The 19427-nt window shown below is 39.0% G+C and overlaps 1 protein-coding gene and 1 long non-coding RNA gene across 15 annotated transcripts in view; one reads left to right on the forward strand and one right to left on the reverse strand.

The window, feature by feature from the left end:
• Positions 1-42: 42 nt before the first annotated feature.
• On the forward strand, positions 43-1880 carry LOC108638910. Its single transcript, XR_001920152.2, has 2 exons — positions 43-312; positions 1436-1880. It is a non-coding gene; the product is annotated as an uncharacterized LOC108638910 (long non-coding RNA).
• Positions 1881-5203: 3323 nt separating this feature from the next.
• APBB2 (amyloid beta precursor protein binding family B member 2) overlaps positions 5204-19427 on the reverse strand; it is a 164725-nt gene continuing 150501 nt past the window's right edge. For 10 of the 14 annotated variants that reach the window (XM_018068550.2, XM_008927420.3, XM_018068572.2 and 7 more), the window contains 6 exons: positions 12558-12672; positions 10248-10335; positions 8820-8903; positions 8199-8314; positions 7280-7459; positions 5204-6704 (listed from right to left, as the gene is read on the reverse strand). In XM_018068550.2, the coding sequence (XP_017924039.1) occupies positions 6537-6704; positions 7280-7459; positions 8199-8314; positions 8820-8903; positions 10248-10335; positions 12558-12672 (751 nt within the window). In that variant the 3' untranslated portion in view covers positions 5204-6536. Of the gene's footprint in view, positions 6705-7279; positions 7460-8198; positions 8315-8819; positions 8904-10247; positions 10336-12557; positions 12673-14400; positions 14525-19427 lie in introns of those variants that run through there. The other 4 variants (XM_008927414.3, XM_008927415.3, XM_018068623.2 and 1 more) reach the window with 3 other exon arrangements.

The raw sequence follows: 19427 nt of genomic DNA on the forward strand, positions 1-19427 counted from the left end.
CGCACATGTCATTTGTCCCCTCTGGGCAAGGTGTCTGAGAGACACCTCCTCGAAGGGCACGTGCAGGACATAACGGGGTTATATTGAAGCCTGAGAAAATCACTTTGCCTCCAGAGTGATAAAACCATAGGAAAGTTTGCAAGGAAACAAACTCAGGGTATCAAGTCACCATCACTTTCATAGCCAGACTGGAGCACAGGGTCCAAGTGGTTGAATAATTCCACCACCCCTGTCTAAAAGGGTCAAGCCAACTGTGCTTAAACATCTCTGACCATGGGAACCTTCAAACTTGGCTCTTCCTTTATACAGAAGGTAAAGATTTCTGTATATTAATCAATACTCTTTGATTACAGTATATATTTATGCAGGATAATCTTGGTGTGGGAAAGAGCTATGTTATGGCTATATGTGTAGAAATCTCCAGGTTATATAGTAATTTTTAATCCACTAATCACACTTTAAAGTGAATGAAGCTCAGCTGCCTAAGGCTGATAGACTGTTGCGAGGAGTGAGGTCAAAAACCTGTAATCTCTTGCTATACACTTTAAATTGACAAGTTAAATCATACATCTGACCCCCCATCATGGCCTAGTTCTGTAAGAGTAATCAATTTCAAATGGATATTTTTTTTAAGTGACACTGCGTTTTTTAAGTGGCTACTTTTCTTTACAAGTGCTAGGTACCATTTTTGCGAGTGTCCACTTTGATGCTTTGCACAGTAAGCCCATTAGCTCACCTTTATTTCTAAAACTAGATGTGAACTTTTGTACAGGAAACTGGCCAAGTATACTAAGGGCCATGCACAGGCTTTCTCGTACTTACTCCCTTGGTTTCTACTCAAGTGTACTTCAAAATATTAACAATGAAAAATGGATAAAATATTCTCATGTTAGAAATGCTGAACTGTCATCATAATGTCATGTCAGACTATGTCACAGCTCATAATTGCTCCTGATCAATTTCTTAAAAGAAAAAGAGCTGACACTGTCAAAACAACTTACGTTTATAAACGTTACTGCTAGTCAGCTGAATAATGACTGAACAGAGTAGTTTGCTTGTCTTTGGAAACAGTCATGGGCTTCTAAGCTGCTCCCTCTTCCCAGCAAAGGTTAAATAACTGGAAAATAGCTACGGTTGTTTTATCATCTAAGCAGAGCATAAAGGGAGACACAAAGATACTTTTAACAATAATCTGATTTGTGTTTAGAAGTGTTCTAAAAATGAAACAGCACAGCAATATAGAAAGGAAAAGGTAGCTGTGGCCCAGAAGAGAAATTTTCCTCTAGGCAACAATTTAAGATACTTGGCAAGAGTGTTGCCATGAGCAGCAACAGAATGTAGTATGGAATCTTAATTGATTTGACATATGGGTCTGGATTTAGATCGATCCAGAGAAAATGTTTTAACATCTCTACTTTTTCTTCACCCACACCAGTCAGTGTCGCTGGATCAGCAGTACCTTTATAAGAAAGGATGTGAATGATACTACACCAGCAACATAAACAGCTGGCTCATGTTCATTGGATATTGTTGCTTCACTGAATCACTGAAAATTTCTTTTAGCATTTTAATCTGAGCCAGCTCTCCTAGGTAAAGACATCCCACACCTCCTGCATATCCCTGTGAGCAACCCATGGTCCTTACCCATTCCATTTACATAGTGAATTCTGCTCTTGTTTTTGAGCAAACCTGTAAGGATAGATTTAGACCTGTGCACCACAATATGCAGAACTGGAAAAAAAGAAATTCTTATTTCAAAACCATCTAGGAGGAGGAGAGATTCTACATGTTGGACAGTGGGAATGGACACTAAGAAGATATAATTTTTTTTCTTCCTGTATGGTTGTTAAATGGTTAAAATAAACTTAAGAGATTCTGTGGTTAGAGAATGATTTTTTTTAAATCAAGATCTGTATCATTCATTACTAAAGTTAAAATTACTTGTAAAAGAACATACATGTATGTGTCTGATGACAGAATTTCTGGGCTACTTATGTAATATATGTCATGACGTCCCACAATCAGCCTCATCTTGCTTTCAGAATTTGCATTTTTGAAATAGTATGGAAGCTAAACCAGTTAGAATCTTGATGTCTTACTAAGAATATCAGAGAGTGAATATTTTGACTCTGCAGGTCAGCAGCTTTGTAAGCACTGAGCTTCACTTGGTGGAAACATCTGGGACTGAGTCCAGATGGCTTGTAGATGCTTGTACATTAAGTTAACACTCAATGACTTTTTACAGTAAAACTGTATCTTATGTAACTGTTTTTCAGTAATCCAGTTGTCCCAGTTTGTAATTTTCAACTAGAAACTGTTGATTCAACTTTCCAGATGCAAAAGTCTCCATTGTACTGTTATTGCCTCTAAAGCCACCACTTTGTTTTTCCCGTCCCTCAACCACCATTTGGAACAAAAAAATAATTTCCCAGTTTCATGGAGCAGTAACAGTTGAGACAATCACTTTATGCAGCTAAATTTATTCTCAGAACAGATTACATTTAAATGTGGAGAAGTGGCCAACAGCAGGGAAAATTGTCCTTTTCTGTGTCAGTCAGGTGCTTTATGTAAGACTGGGCTCTCCTAATAAACAGTGGATGTGTTTCCTTCTTTCTTACTGCTGTTAAACAAACCTGCTTTGGCTGACTGTACATACAAGTTGTAGCAATGTGTTAATTAACCTGCCCAAGAAAGGAGTAATGTGGTCGATGGTAATGCTGAAATGCTGAGGCCATACTCACTGTTGAAATGAGAAAGTTCTCTTTTCCATGGGTGATATATTAACAGGTTTAGCTCTCTAGGTAAATGATCTATGAAATGCTTGATACATTTAAAAGGAAAGAGATGTAGAACTCTCAGTGACACAGAACTGATTAAGCTATTAGATACTACATAGTTTTTGTTCCTCTGTCTCAAAAGGGCATATTACTTCTCTAGGTACATGTGACTCTGCACAGGAAGTATATCACTAAAACCTCATTTTACTGTGAATGGATTCTATGCCCTTCCATGCAATTTTTGTTATTCCCATTTAACCACCCTGTAGGTGGCCTCTGTGGCCTTACATCTCTCACAGCCCCCCCTTGCTCCCCTTCAAATGAAACAGTAAGTGGCTTAAATAAAACCTTCAGCCAGCACTGCAGATTTCAAAAGAAAGGCTTTTATCTTTTAGTCATTGACTGAAAATAAATTTCCTTGCTTCTGCAAGGGAGTGTGTTAATGACATGACTGACTGACACATTATACTTACCTCTAACTTAGTACTTGCATTGAAAAAAATGAAGAAATTAGCTTTGCTTTACATGATTTTTCTACAGACTTCAATAAAAATGTGACTACAAATAATTACAAAGCCTGCCTTTTTTAGGCAACCTATAGTATACAGAGTGGAGAATGTTACAAGAGCACATCCGGTAAAGACAATACATCAACATAATAATGCAGGATATTTCAGTAAAAATAGAATAAATAAAATAAAAATATTTTAAGCTGTATTTAACAGGTTAAGTTAGAATATGGCATCAGACATACAAGGCATAGTGAACATGGCTGCCAGTCTACAGAATCACTAGGTATTATAAAAAATGCATAGATAACTGAAGGGTCGCTATAACATCAACTAGAACAGTGGCAGTTGCTCAAACACACACACCCCATACATACTTTTTTGGCCATGGTAAAAAGAGCATCTGAATATACTGTTTAACAAAAGATAATGGGCTTTGCAATATTAGGCTCCAACTCTGCAAACACCTGGATGCATATTAAATCTTTTGGAGAATAAGGAGATCTACTGAAGCAAAAAGGCCACATATAGTCAGACCATTAAGCACACTACTTAAATACTTGCAAAATCAACAGCATTTTGTTAACAGACACAAACCTCTTAAAACAAACATTGGTGAGTGAAGTACAGCTTTTCAAATACCCTTCTGTCTTCTCAGCCCTTCCTGCAATTGCACATATTGCTACTGAAAACTAACCAGATGTTCATAGCCTTGACAACACTGGTGCAGAACTTCACACTGCTGCTCACTAAGTGTTGGTTTAGTTAGAGTCTGGATCTTTCCTGGGGAGAATCAGCACTGTAGAGGTGCAATGATGAAATTTAATTATACTGCTTAAAATTATTTCACTGTTGTACAACAGTTGCAAATCCCAAATCACGCTGTTCCCAGCTGGAACTTTAAAAACACACTGTAAAGTAATTTAAAATAAAACTTGAATCACTGGCACAATGCCAAAAAAGGAAACTTTTATCTCTTAACTTCACAAATATACCTAAAGGTACAGTGTTAGCCACCACATTTTAAGGGCAGTCATCCCTGGAAGTGTTCAAGGCCAGGATGGATGGGGCTCAGCAACCCAGTCTAGTGGAAAGTGTCCTTGCCTATGGCAGGGGGGTTGGAAGCAGATGATCTTTAAGGTCTCTTCCAACCCAAATAGTTCTGTGGTTCTCTGATAGGAAGTGAGTTTTTATACTGCTCCTAGCAGAGGTGACTGGGATCAATATTAGAAACTATAGAAGCAGGTGTGCAAGCTGCCATGCCCATGCTTTGTGATCTGGCTTTGTACTCGGTTAAACCACTGGTACTGCTTAGGAGGAGGGGAGTTGTTTGCACCCCCTCACCTGCAGCTCTCCCTGCACACTCAGCACAAGCAGCTTCTCTTCCAGCTGTACAAGCAATAGAGCTGGTGCAAAGGATATGGCAAGAATGTGAGCCTTGAGAGGGGAAACAATTGCTTCAGTGCCTGAGGTGCAGAATCTCTGTCATGAAGAGATCTCAGATGGGTGGAGGATGAGCTCTTCAGAGCGTATTCTAGAGAGCTAAATATAATTACCATAGTTGCATAGCTAGCCTTCACCTGACATTTGCTCATACATCATGCTGAGTTTAGTTTAATGATATTTCAGCATTTTTCAATGCAGAAATTTCTGGAATCGTCATTCTTTTCCTGTTGTGTTCCTAAGTTACTTTGCCCAGGTGTTGTCACTAATTTCTTTAAACAAGGAAATAAAAAAGAAAATAGTTTGTTTGTAACAGTCTCTTGCATAGTAAAATAAAAAGGAGTTATTGTAAGAATAACATTGACAATGTTCCTTTATCTTTGCAGTATGACCAGATTTGCAGACTTGGGAGACACTTAAGGTTTGGAACTTATCTATAAATGGAGGCAAAACATTTTTAACATTAGTTAAAAATACTTTTAAAATACTTTTAATGTTCCATGTCCAAAGTGTGTACCAATCTGCAGGTCTAGACAGAAGATGGCCAAGGGAAAGACTGAAGATGCATAACTGCATTTCAAAACTAGCCTGAGGTGCAATTTTGAGGGCAATGCTGGGCTGATTTGTGAGGGTCTGCAGGTGTGTCAATGAAAGCAATCAGATGAAGCCTTTGGAGCAAAAGCATTGAAATAACATTGTATCACCTGAAGCACTACCCTGTCAGAAAACAACTCTCTTCTAATTTTGTTACAAGAGCATTAAAAGTAAAATAATTTCATGGAATTTTGTAAATAACAAGAAACATAATTGTTCTTTTTCTGGCATGCTAAGTATTCAGCAGCAACCTCTAGGGGAAGGGGGAATTGTGCAACGAGACACGGAATTGAACATTTCATCAAACACTTGAATGGAAAAAGTATGGAATAGTTTAGCCTCTGTAACAATTTTAAGACAATAAAATCATTATTTCTTACTTAGTCCTGATTGTTTTGAGCCCTGCATGAAACAAATGGTATTTCTGATGAATAAATGACAGATTTAGGAGAATAAATTTAACAGCCAACAGTTTCATTTGTATGTTTAAAGCTGAAAAGCTTCAGTTGATCACCCTGCAACTCAATTACTAAAACCATTTCTGGATTTTTCATCATTGATTTGGTTTTAAACACGATTCTTCTCTAAGACCACAGTGTGTAACCAAAAGATGAAATAATTACACCATGATTCCAAAGCATGTCAGGGAGATGTTAAAGTGGTTGCTAGACCAACGCTGACAAACAATTTAAAACTAACAGGTGTAGTTCTGTAAAAAACAAAACTTGTTATTTAATCTACAGTAATTCAATGGTAGCTAATACTTGGTACCCATTCCAGTGTTGAAAACACAGCAAAGTGCTGTAGGATTTAAGATTGGTTTGTGACAAATCCAGCTCAAGAAGGTGAAATTTTAACTCAGGCATCATTCACTCCACGGACTTTAGCATGAGTTCACTGGGAGGGACATGGCCATATTCTTTTTTTGTGTGAGTTTAGGTAATGTTCATGTATTTACAATCAAACAAACCTTCCATTGCCCATGATGTAACTCACTGACAGCAAAAAAATTATTCATGCTTCTTTTCATATCAGACGATGGTGGCAAGAACGAGAGAACATGCTTGTCTAATATTGTTTTGATAGGGGTAAATTCTCTGAAGACAAAGCATCAGCAATTGAAATGGAAGGCCAGATATCGTCAGTTCATTTTCCTTAGTGTAGCTACTGTTATCTTCAGTTAAATGTTAGAAGAATCTTCCCTCTTGCGCAGCTATGGCATCTCAGTGACCGGACGTTTCTGTTTCAAAGTGTCAATGAGAGACAACACTCCTCTTTTTACGTTAGTTGTAACTCTTCTAGTCACCGAGTCTGCAGGAGGTGGGGGCGGTCGAACTTTCTGTGAAGGAGGTCTGGCTACTAAGCACTTCTGATACCGTAACTGCAACAAAGCAAAACCATTCCGCAATCAATACTTTATCCAATAATTTCACAGAGCATTTTAAATACACTCTTAGTACTTTCTCATTAAATATAGCCAAACCTCTGTTTTGGCTGTGACAGAAAGCGTAGCTCAAGTTAACGGGACATTGGTCTGTCAGTGTGTGGGCAGAAACTTCATTAGCACACAACAGATACTACATCATATAAACAGCCATTTGAAAACTGAAAAATAAGTTTTCTGGGTTCAGCTGCTTTGGAACAAGGATTATTTTCACTATATTGCCATTGGATTGTATAACAATAGTGTAGTGAAAGAAAAGATTTCTAACTTACAGAGACATTGCAAAGGTAAGGAGGATGATTAAAGGGGCATTATTCACTAAACTGGCATTTCAAACTTTAAATGTTTGGATTTTAATTAATTAAATATATCATAACACCAATTCCTATTTTTATCTGTTCATTCTTTTTCTGCCTTGAAATTAATATAATTGCGAATTTGGAAAGATGATTATTTATGGAGACAGTGAAAAATCTAAGTGCTATTAGATGCCTTTGAAGAAGGTCACTTACCATACAAGCAGCCTGAACAGCTTCTGATACGTTGCCTGCATTTGGTTCACACCAAAAAACGTGGCACTCAAAATGCTGGTTTCCTGTATCCATAATGAAGGCGAATGTGTGAATGTCTTTGCCTACTCCCATGAAGGACAGGAACCGCACACGACACTCCACCATGACTTCCTCTTCATTCTGGTAATGAATCAAATGACCATTACTCTTGGATATTCTGTGGAACTTCCAGTTTTGATTAAATAGGAGGATATGCTGAAATAGTATTGTAATTCCTGATTTATCTGCATATGCCCAGCGTGCTCAGGCCTGGGCTGGATCTCCTTCTAGGATGTCACTGGAAAACCAAGGCTTTGAATGTTAGCACAGAGCATGTTGTACATTTCACAAACTGCTCGTTTTGTGAAGAAACAAAACAACATGCCTATAATGACTCCAAAATATGCTCCCCTATCATTGCTATGCTATAGAGATGCTGGTTTAGTATCTCATCAAAAGACATATATAAAAGACTTTCTTCAAAAGTTTCACTGTATTAATCTCTATGGAAAATGCTCTACATTTTCCTCTGTAACACAGATTTAAATATTACTCTTGGTTTCCATACCAAGAATAAAGTAAATATAGTTTGGAATTTAGGATTGTTACTTGGGGCTTAACCTACAACATTTTAGGCTCCAAATTCCTAGAAACTGAATTTAAGTATCTAATGAATACTTTTTATTTCTGAGAACATGCTTGGAATGGTAAAGAAAGCTGAAGCTGATACAAGCAGTAAGAGCCTCTGCAGATTCTGGAAAGAAACAAAATGCAAAATAAACAAATGAATTCCAGTGTAAATTAACTCTACTAACGTTTCTGTGTTCCTGGTTTTCAACACTCATGTTAAATGTGTTTTAAATAAGACAGTCTGCCTTACTCTTTCATTGATTACTGTGACAGTAGCATCAGCAACATTCATGGTAACTGCCATCCAGTCATCTTTGCTAGAGGAAGCCATAAGACTCTCAATGGCACTATTCAGAGTATCCATTCCTAAAAGAGAAGAAAATGCAATAATGAAAAATAAAATATGTAAACAATAACAAAACTTTTTATCTTTACATTGTAGTACAGAAAACAGATTGTTCTGGGCTCCTCATTAAAATTATTTTGATAATGGAAGGAAGTATTGTGAAGTTGTATTTCTTCATCTGCAAAACCAAAACAGGTGTCTCTGGCTTATAAAAACCAGGACAGCATCCTGTTTAGCTGCTGCACCGTTTCAGATCTCTAGGGCCCTTCTCATTAGTAGCAGAGCTTATATTCAGAGGAAGATGTAGAAAAAAACTTCACCTTCTTGGCAGCTCCCAAAATACCCTGGCTGCAAAACACATGTTCATAGGATGCCCTGAATATTTGATGTCTTCGTGCCTGATTCGTATGGGTGAAACACAAGAGTTGGTACCCTTCAAAAACCATGCATTTACCCTAGGCTAGCCAGAGTCCAGCTTTCAGAGCTTATGCAAGGCACTTTGGAAGACACTTAAGTGTTACATACCCACAGGTTTAGCTACAGGTAGCATGCCCAGGTACTGGACGTGGAACTTCTGTACCAGTTCTGTCTTTGGTGTTGGGAAATCTACTGCATGGGAACAAAACTCAATTTCTATTAATCAGCATTCACAGCAGGAAAAACCACTTTTATTTCATCAATAACATAGAACAGTTTACCCAGTAATTGCACTCTGAAGGTATTGATCGATTAAAACAGATTTTTACTTCTTCTAACAAGAGCAAGCCTCAATAATTTCTAAAGGAATTAGGAATAAATTTTCATCAGCTGATGTTTGGTGGACGTTAAGAATAAGGTCACATTATATTGCTGGCATATTAAAAACCAGAAAACATAGATGAATGGGTTTTTGAGACGTATAGACCTAAGTTTCACTAAAATAACTATGTAAAATCTGGAATCTGCTTTTAATACCATCCTTGCTAATATGCTAAATACAGTCTCCAAGTAATCAATACTACTGTCCGAACACTACACATTACACAGACCATTACACAAGCTGATGTAGGGATTAGAAGTAAGATATTCATTACAAATTGGTGGATCTAGAAGCATATAATGTCCTGTAAAGCTAACACAAAGTTTTACATCATCAAGTGTAAAACTCCCCAGTCCACAGACAGTATTAAGCGTTTCCCCCTGAACCCTGAGAGTACATAACTCATGAAATCTTTGAGTTTTGTGGGCTGCCCCCACGGAATCAAGACCATCATTTCCACAAGACTGTGACTGTCACTTCAGCCAACAGACACTGAAATTGCAACTACCAACTCTCATCGCTGCATCCAACAGGTGGTGACTATACATCTTTCTACTTTTATCCTTTCTTTCTCTTACCTTTCCTTATACATTTTAAGTGTTATTTTTATGCTTTTATATTGCTATAGTTCTGTATATAATACCAATCAACATGGCTACATACATGTTTTCCTTTGCAACCAAAATAAACCCTACATATATATATTTACAAACATATTTATATTTAGAGTGTTGTTTCACTCTAATCCACCCCAAGGGACCTTTTAAAAAGAATCTGGGTTACCCTTGCCTTCTGGGGCAGGTTGTAACAGGAAAATTTGGCCAACTGGTGCAGTCTCAAGTCAGGAGGTATTTTGGTTTGAAAGGACATTATGTCCAAATATCCCCAAAAAAGTAAGACTGGATTTGCAACACTTGCACTTCAAAATAAAAGAGGAAATGCACAAGTTGACATAATTGAGTAGAGGTTCATTACTGTCAACATAACAAGTAAAAATATTTAAAGTAAAACAGGAACAGGTTACAGTCAGATACATTAATTAAAAGACAGGCTTGCTCTCCAATCAATATGCTGCATTTTCATCCAAAGCTGCATCAGAAACAAAACTCATCTAAAACAGGACCATCCTGAGGATATTAGCTGCAACACAGTACCTTGCAGAGGAACATCAAGAGTGACATTTGTCCTGTCTTGCAATGAGCTGCAAGCCATGGCTTTAGCATTCTTCCGTTCAGCCATAATCTGAAGAAGACAGTGATAATACAGCATTTTAAAAAAAAAGTACAGCAACAACTACAAATTTACTCCTATTACAATCCTAGTTTCTGAAATCTGAAGTAAGTCAGAAGCCACATGACTAAGCAGGTTATTCTTTTTAAATAACAACTTTAATTTTCCTCCACTTTATTCAGCATTCCTTTACTACATAAAGAACTTAAGTGGTGTACAAGCCTAGATGAAAGATAGATGGAGGAGGAAAAAAACTCTAGCCATTTTTCTGAACAGTAGAATTGCAGCTGATAGGAGGAGGAGTAATATAGCAAGAAATATAAATATTTAACACACAGAGAAGAGTGTTCATTATTTATGTTTCTCTCTGAACTATCTTCTGCTGTATATGATTTTTTCCTCCATTTTTATGTTTATTCTGGAATTAAAAATCCCATGCAAAATACAACCTGTTCTTCCCCCAACATATTTAATAGTAACAAAAGAGGAAAAAAAAAACCTACTTCAAAATAACCATTTGGATGGTTATGACAGAGAAGGTATCCAGGGAAGCTAACAGAGGTTTCCCAAAGCTCATATATGAACCATTGCTATCTGCTTCTTTATGCTACATCTGTTCCATTAGCTATAGTCTTAAATGTCTAGTTGTTCTCTTGTTGTTCTCTTATACAAAATTGATGTCAGAAGTTTCATGTCGTAGTTACTTGTGTGACAGCTCTGCTCCCTTTCTGATATCCCTGCGTATAGCTACCACAGTATTTACTTCATGTTGACCTTACTGGATAAAAGCAGCTGTGCTAGGGCCTGGGTAGCATGTTTTTTCCTGCTTGACTTGCTGGAAACACCTGTGTGAATTGGAGAATTGGAGAAGAACTAGGAAGAACACAATAGGTCTAGGCTTCTCCAGTCAGCCACTGCTGCAGTCCCTGGTGTTAAACTTCACCAAGCACAGCCTGCAGCTCCTTGGCCAAACCAAGCAGCTACCTGAGTGCTGCTACTGCTACTCCCTCTGGCACCTGAACCAGGACAAACGTGCCAGACTTTGCACAGTTGCTGGGCTACCTTCTGCCTCAGGCATAACTGTGCTGCCCAGAGGGCTACAGTAATGCACACTGTGCAAATGCTCACCTTGCTCGCATGAGATATCACAAGTTCAGAATCACATCTGTGGTGTTGCAAAAATGAAAATTTTTTAGACTATACAACTGACTATAGAGGAGGGTTTGGCGTCACTGATTCCACTCACTAACATGAAGACAAAATGTAAAAAGCAAATGACAGGCATACAGCAGAATTTCAGAACTTGAACGGTTTCTAAATAGCTTTTCTAGAAGAGCTGTGACTTATGAGGAGGGACAAGTTACACAGAGATAACTGATAAAGTTATTAGTCCCCACAGCCCACTCTTCCTGTGGTGCAAACTGCCATATTTTAATGAAAACCAAAATTAGAAGCATAGTATTTTCAAAAAGGGGGATGCAGCTGCAAATCCACCACAGCTCAATAAAAGAGTAAAAGAGGAGCTTCAAGTAGATTGGTTTAACTTCCTCTTTAAAAAGTATTTCAGTCAGACTGCTTGCTGTAAAGAATGTGCTGCCTTGCTATTGCTGCATGAAATGAGTGTACAGAGGACACTCATAAACAGATCATCCAAGAAAATCAAAATTAATAACCAGGAAATGGTGTCAAATCTATAAGGTAAAATGATCAAAAAATACAGTCCTCTCCAGTATTACAGACAACACTATGATCAGCAGGGGCTAGGATTCTTTACTATTCCTAACCACAGTAGCTTACACCCCCTCTTCTCCATGATTTTTTTTAAATATACTTAGCAACTATTTTCTGTCTCTCCTGCAGGATAATACCATTGAATAACACCATTCAAGCAAGGTCTGATTTATTTATGGAGTTTAAGATCACAGTTTATTATTCATTGAAGCTCTGTGTTCTTTTTCCATTTTGAACCTGCAGCTTCTTTCTTACTCAAGAAAACCTTCAGTCGCTATACACACTTGTCAAATCAAAAGCACATACCATCTTTCTCAAATCTAAATGCTCACTCTCCCATAATTCCTATCCGTTTGCATCCTTTCCTTTACAAATTCTCTACATCATTCTTGTTGCCAGTGATATAAACTAAACTAACACTGCATACAACTGCTGATTACATGTATGTATAAGGCTCAGGGATCTCTAAACAGACGAATGCAGCTGATTTTAAATCCACTTGCCTTTGAGCAGATTTCATGTAAACTGGTAGCGATGGCTTTTGCAGGTGTGTCACATCGAAACACATGACATTTTAGAATTCTCGTGTCTTTGTCTCTTGCCACATAAGCAAAGTCTCTGTGTAAACAAAAAAACCTGACATATTAGAAACAAGCAAAACAAACTATGGCAGTAGAATCAGTAGTATCTCCAAAACAGCAAGTCCTACTTCAATTTAACAGGTGTGTGCCTCAGCTCTCAAAGAATAAAACACAGACTTAGACAAAGCAGATCTACAAATGTAATAAACTGCCTACCCATGAAACATATATGTGAAGTTTAGTGCTCAATCTATATAATTAAAAAGTTCATTACAGTTTCCTAACCATGCAACTTACTGAAGTTATAACCCATAATTCCAAATGCAATTGTAAATACACAGGAAAATTTACTCAGATGTTTTACTGAAGATGAAATGGGAAGAGAATTACAAATTAAGACAGAAAACACATGCAGCTCTCAACTGTTAAAAAAATGAGAAACTGCATACAAGATTGTAGTTAGAAAAAAGCTGTATTTCAAAGGACTGTATAAAGTGTTTAAAATATGCAGATAGTAATTAGAGATCTGGTTGCATAAGGGAGATGTGAACCTGCCGAGCTTTGCTCACACTAATTGCCCTAAATTTCTGACCTTATTTTTTCAAAAGTTAAATAAAGCTGCCCTACAAAAGATATTTTTTGCACTGTACTTGCTAGTCACCACAGCACAGTATAGCTTTCTAGCATGGGTGAAGGAAGTGCCAGAATTAGGTTTATTTGTTCTCAGGCTTCTTAAGAGCTGGAGCTCTTCTGAAAAAGCTGAAGTGGTATATGCTGTGTCAGGAAGAAGCTTGGCTTTGCCCAGTTGCCATCCTTGCTATACCAGACTCTATGTTCATTGGTCTTGCATGTCTGCTTTTTCATGTCCTCCAAGCAACCACAGCCCACTCCTACTTTGTGACCCTCCTGTTACCTCCAGATTTCTCTGGGACTTTTCATCCCTAGCTAAGTTATACTGAGTAGTTAACTACAATTAAATCAGACAAGCAAAGTTGGAGCTCCCAACAGCCTCTTATGCCTGAAGTCTCTCTCTCTGAAGTCTTCAATGCCTTTCTGCTTTCCACATAAATAATTACCATCAAGATTCTAACTGGTAAAGAGTTAGAATGGCAAAGGATACTCCTAAACCCCAGGTTTAGTATAAACTAAAGTATTTGTTTATAAAAATCTGTAAATATTCCAAGCAGGGTTTAATGTAGCATGGATGGCCAATTTCTTCATTCATTTGAAAGGCCCAATGAACTGAAGAATTCTATACCGAAGCTATTCAGGGAGAAAGAGTGACTGTGGCAGATGGATTGCTGGCCTTCCAGCTCTGTATGAGAGATGAACGCCGTCCTGCAGTTAAGTACAGTACCCATATCTAACTGAACAGCACTAGATTTTGCCCTTAATGAGCCCTTGAAATGTAAGGGCTGCTCAGTAACAGGTACAGGTGGTTGTTCCATCTAACTGCTTTGCAACCTGGAGTCTGATGAGCAATATCTTAAGAAAACTAAATGACATAAAACTATCAGAGGATGAGATTTGGAAGCAATTCCACATGACAGAACAGTGCAGAAACACAGTGAAGATGGAGGCCCCTCTCCATCTCACTGCATGCCAACCTGCAATGGCACACACCAGGGCACAGCAGAGACAGGAGGTAGCAGGGCAGCATGTGGAGTGTGTTGCCACCTGAACCCTTCCTGCACAGGGAATGTAGCCCACAGGCTGCACTGGTTTTCACTGCAACACTGCCCTCCAGCACGTAAGATACAGGCACCTTGAGGAGGGATGGTGTTTTACCCAACTGCTTGTGACTTGCAGGAAAAATCACAAGGCAATAATCCAGGAAGGTGCTGTCTATTACAGAAGATGCCCTGAGGTTCCTAGCTCCAGACTGACCCTCAGATCCTTGTCCACAAGAGCCTTTTGGCTCTTTTGCTGCAAGATCACAGAGGTGCTGAGTTCCAGCTGCAGTCTTGCTCCTGGAAAAAGGCTGATGCTTTTGGCTCATCTGTACATGTGCCAAGTCTTGCTTTAGAATGGCTTCCTCCTAGCTTAATGTTTCAAAAGCAAATTGAAGACTCCTAGCTGGACTCTAGTAATAAGACTAAGAAAAGGGAGTATGGCTTACCTATGGTTTATGAAAAATTAGCAGCTACGGGTTAAAAAATGAAACCAAGTGCCACATAAAAAACCTTTGAGAATTTTGCCTTTTGAAGTAAGCTTTCAACATTATTGGTGCTTCTCCTGAAAGACCTGCAGGGCAGGTCTCTGAAAATGCTCAGGCTCACAAAAGACCCACATAAAAAATCCTGAGCTCTAAAGAAACCTTGCCTGTTTGAGAGCTGTGAGGAATTTCCAAACATCCTATGCATTTTGAATTTTTGTTTTCTACATGTTTGGCTTTAGCTGCTGTCTTTTAAATGTCCTGAGTTACAGACTTCACATTTTTGAGTCCAAATATCTTCCCTAACAAATATTTTAACTGCAATGCAAAAACATTACTCACTTAACAGACATGGATTTTCCACCATAACTTCATTGAGACTTCCCCCCACTTTCCATGCAAGAAAAACTTACTGGAAGTGACCATGACTTGCAGAGTAGCAAAGACACACATAGCATAAACAAGCAGACTGCTGCACACACCTCATTATGGGATCAAGGTCTGTTCTTTCAGAGTGCAGACATAACAGCTGAAACCTGTGTTCACATTAACTTAAAACAACATTGGAAGTCATCCCTGTGACCATTAGATTGTTATTTATTACCATATACAACCATTTATGCCAAATCAATACTATTCCTTTGAGGACTTGTAAACAGGTGATTTATGCATCCCTTTACAAGATGATCCTAGAAAAAGCATCTGGTGCTGTTTTGCCAAGATGCCTGCACTGCACAGAAGCCTGTTTGACTAAACAGAAATCTGCATAGCCTGAGGAAGCTATACAATACCAGGATTTCCAATTTTAAGGCCAGCACCTTCAAAGAGTTGCACACTCACAGAAGAAAACCTGCTCCTTCTGTTAGTCATACAGCTATCTGTTAGAACCTTATTTTACTGTTAAGAAAAGCTAAGGTGGGACAAAGCCACCAAAGCAAATCATTAGGGCTTAGAGGACATAACACATTGCCAGCAAAATCCATTTGAAACAGCCCAACAAATTGTGGCCCAACCTCTGATCAGTAGCTCTGGCAATGCGCTGGTACACCACAACTTCACAACTTTCTCAATAAACTACCATGCTGTGGGAGTTCACATCAGGATGGGCATCTCCACTGTGCTGCCAAATCCCTCCCTACCACACTGGAGAACCACTGGGGCCACAATAAATCTCACCTTGCAGAGAGTTTATCTGAGATCCAAGTTCTACTGCAAGGATTTTCAGTCTTATCTGTAAGATAACACTAAATGTGTTTAGTCAGCACGTTACCTCCCAGTGGAGGTAGGACTCAAAGGACTGCAGAGATAAAAATGAGTCAAATAATTAAAAGTCTGTTAAACTAAAAGACTGAATTCTGTTAGGATCAAAGATCTTGGTTGTAAAGGAACATAGCTCATAATTATACCCCATAAGTGGGAAACATCTTTGCTAAAAGTGTTTTCAACAGCATTTTAAAGGCAGAGAGAGGTGGACTGGGGGCAGCCCGCTGAGCCTCGAGTTTTTCTCTCAAGTCTAAATTTACTTCTCTGATCAAAGGAGACCAATGTGGAGGGCACCATGAACAGTAATGAGCTTGCATGCTTTTGGGTAAGAACAGTTCTTTTCTCCTGGAAGGCTAATGACAGCCAAATGAATGAGCCACACACAGAGCCCAGCTCAGTGACCATTCTGACCACAGGTAAGACCTGTGGCAAGGGCACAGAGGAGTCTGATGAGTGTTATGGATGTGGGATCTGTAGTGGGACACTGCAGGTGTCCCACTTTAGTCCTGCCATGTCAATGTCCTCCCTTACACAACTGGCTCAGGCATAAACCCCTCTGCCCTGCTCCCAAGGAGGTAGTGGACATTCACATGTAGGCCTGGAGGTATTCATCCCTGCTGATGGGGCAAAATGGGCTCTGGTGTGAGAAACATCAGCCATGCCTTAGAAAGTGTCGCAAATCAAAAACCCTCAAAAGTGCCCCCAGACTAATTTCTGGGGCCTTCCACCAGAGGACTGGACGTGATCCAGTGTTACATCAAACAGTGTAAAACTACCCCTCTCGCCCCAGGGGAGGTACCTGGGAGTTCCCACCTGAACCTGAATGCACATTAACCCATTGAACTTTATGTTTGTGAGCTTCCCCCATCCCTGATGAATCAAGACTGTGACCATCACTTTGACCAACGGACATCATAATTGCCTCAATATCGCAGTGCTGCACACAACGCTGCCGTAGAGCCTGGCACTTGGTCCTGCACCTTCTGTAAATATTTCTGCTTGTAACGGTATGCAATCATAAAAAAGGCTGTATAGCACAATTACAGAAGAAAATGAAATGCCAGCCAATACATCAGTTTCAAGTACTGAGAGCTAATAAAACCCTTGTGGTGCTGTTTCAGACTCACACACCAGTGTTTCATTTTAAGTACCTGAACACCTTGAACAAAGCAAATCAGCTAATTACACTCATGGATTATGACTATACATAAACCTTTAGATGATCAGGACCTGCATCTGTATGAAATGTGAGTTCTTCAAAACCTGTGGTACTGCATCATGTACAACTCTGCTAGCACCATCTGTTTTCAAATCATCAATCAAAATTAGCCCACAAACAGTCCTTCCCCCTTCTAACAGGGCACAAACAGTACTATGATTTCATTAATTCATGGAAGTCACCTAGATGCCTGTGCAGTCGCACAGGCCCTACATGGCACCCCAGCAGCCAAGACCTGGAGATGGAGGTATGGGCTGGTGCCAGTTGGCTCCTCCACTGCCAGTGGAAGCCCTGCAGCGTTGCTTCAGGTGTTTCTAGGCATTTGGAAAACCGACTTTTGCACTCCCTCATGGAAAAAAAGGTATGGCTTTGGAGATTTCAGCATATCTGCTTCCTGCAGCAATAATAACAAACTTAGGACCACAATGGAACAGCTTCTTGTTTGTCCAAAGCCTTGAATCATAAAAAAGCCAGAAGACCTCTCTCTGATTCTTCTTCCACTTCAGATCCCTTCTGGGTTGCTTCATCATTTGACTACAGCTCACTGGAAGCTGATTAACATTTAAGTGAGATTTATGTGCAACAGGCCCCTTTGATAATGAAGAAGTGCCAAGTAATGTGTTTGCAATAGAAATTTATGGAAAAGGGCAAATGCCTCCTCTTACCACTTCCCTGCTGGGAAAACAAGCGAAAAAAGAAATCAAAAAGCCATTAGAAAGCCCATGGTTGAATAGAGAGCTAGCACAGGGTTAACAGATCACACCTCATCCAGCTGGAGTCTTCTCTGTCTCCATAGGGTCTGTGTTCACGTGAAATCTGTAGGATCTGAATGACAGCTCCTGATAAAGTTTCATTCCACGTCAGTGGGAAGAGCAGCAAGGTGCTTAGTGGGAGAATAATGTTGCAGAAAAAAGCTATGTACGCTTGAAAACTTTATAGCACAAGGGTACCACTTCTGTTGATACAGGATTATAGAGAAGGAGTACTGCACTGTAGGTAATTTTTAATTTTTTAATCAGTTGCACATGTACTACACAATCCACTAATATCTTTCCAGTTATAGGAACTGGATATTTTCCAGTACTCTGGAAAAAAGCTAGAAACCCAGAAAAATAGATAAGGATTATTTTGCTGCAAGAGTAGGTAAGACTGGTTCTGCTGAGCAGTTAAAAGTTCAGTAGAAATTTCTTTACTTCTAAAGAGTACAGGATAGAGAAAGACATTTTAAAAACCAATTTTGAGAGTTGTAAACACAATGTAAGGTGCTAAGTAGAAGGGAATTTAATTTTTATTTGTTCTTTTACTCTCCTTAATTGGCAAATGTCTACAGTAATTGACTAAACCTTAGATAGCCATACCTATTTAACACCTGGCTAAGCATCATTTAGCTGCTCAACCTTGGATAAATATAATCACATTAAAAGCAATTTATGCTAATGCTGTCCTGTTTGAGTAGCAGTTATAACCGTGTGCCACTATTAGGCTAAAGTCCTAGGAGGCATCCTAATTAAGTACAATCTGAAAGAGCAGCACATCCTCCATTACCTTCCCACTATAAACTTATTTCTTCAAAGGACTGCAGAAGAATATAGAATTGCATTAATCCTTTTTTTTTTTGTTTTTGGTTAAAAAATCCTGACACCTTAGCCTTGAAGTCTGAAATTTTTTTACTCTTATCAACCAAAATAAATTGCTGTTATTTAAAACAACTATATTAGAATGATACACATGCAGGAAAATGTAAATTGCTTTACAGATTTATGTATTACAAACTGTAACAAGAATCCTTGAACCAGAAAATTATATTCTCTGAGTTTGGCTTAAAATTGATAGACATTCATCCAGAGTAGCCTACAGAAGATGACAGATTTCTCTGTACTGGTGTACAGACTCCTCTGATTGCAGGGTCACAGAGCACACACCGCCATGCTGTGGGTGTGGTGGGGGGAAACAGTTTTCCCCCTGAAGTTATAAAATGGTAAAACCCCAGGGGGTGGTGACCCTGGAAGTTTTGAGGTTTTACCCAATGAGCACTTCTGCAAAATATAAACATATCACAAGCAGAACGGAAGAGAAGGTTAGTTGTAGTTGTTTTAGAAGAAGTAGCCATGTTGTAGAGCCACGAGGAAGGGGCTTGGAGCCCCTTGGGGCCTCT

The sequence above is a fragment of the Manacus vitellinus genome, unplaced genomic scaffold (genome assembly GCF_001715985.3).
Source record: "Manacus vitellinus isolate BGI_N305 unplaced genomic scaffold, ASM171598v3 scaffold_0_pilon, whole genome shotgun sequence".
In the NCBI taxonomy this organism is placed as follows: domain Eukaryota; kingdom Metazoa; phylum Chordata; class Aves; order Passeriformes; family Pipridae; genus Manacus; species Manacus vitellinus.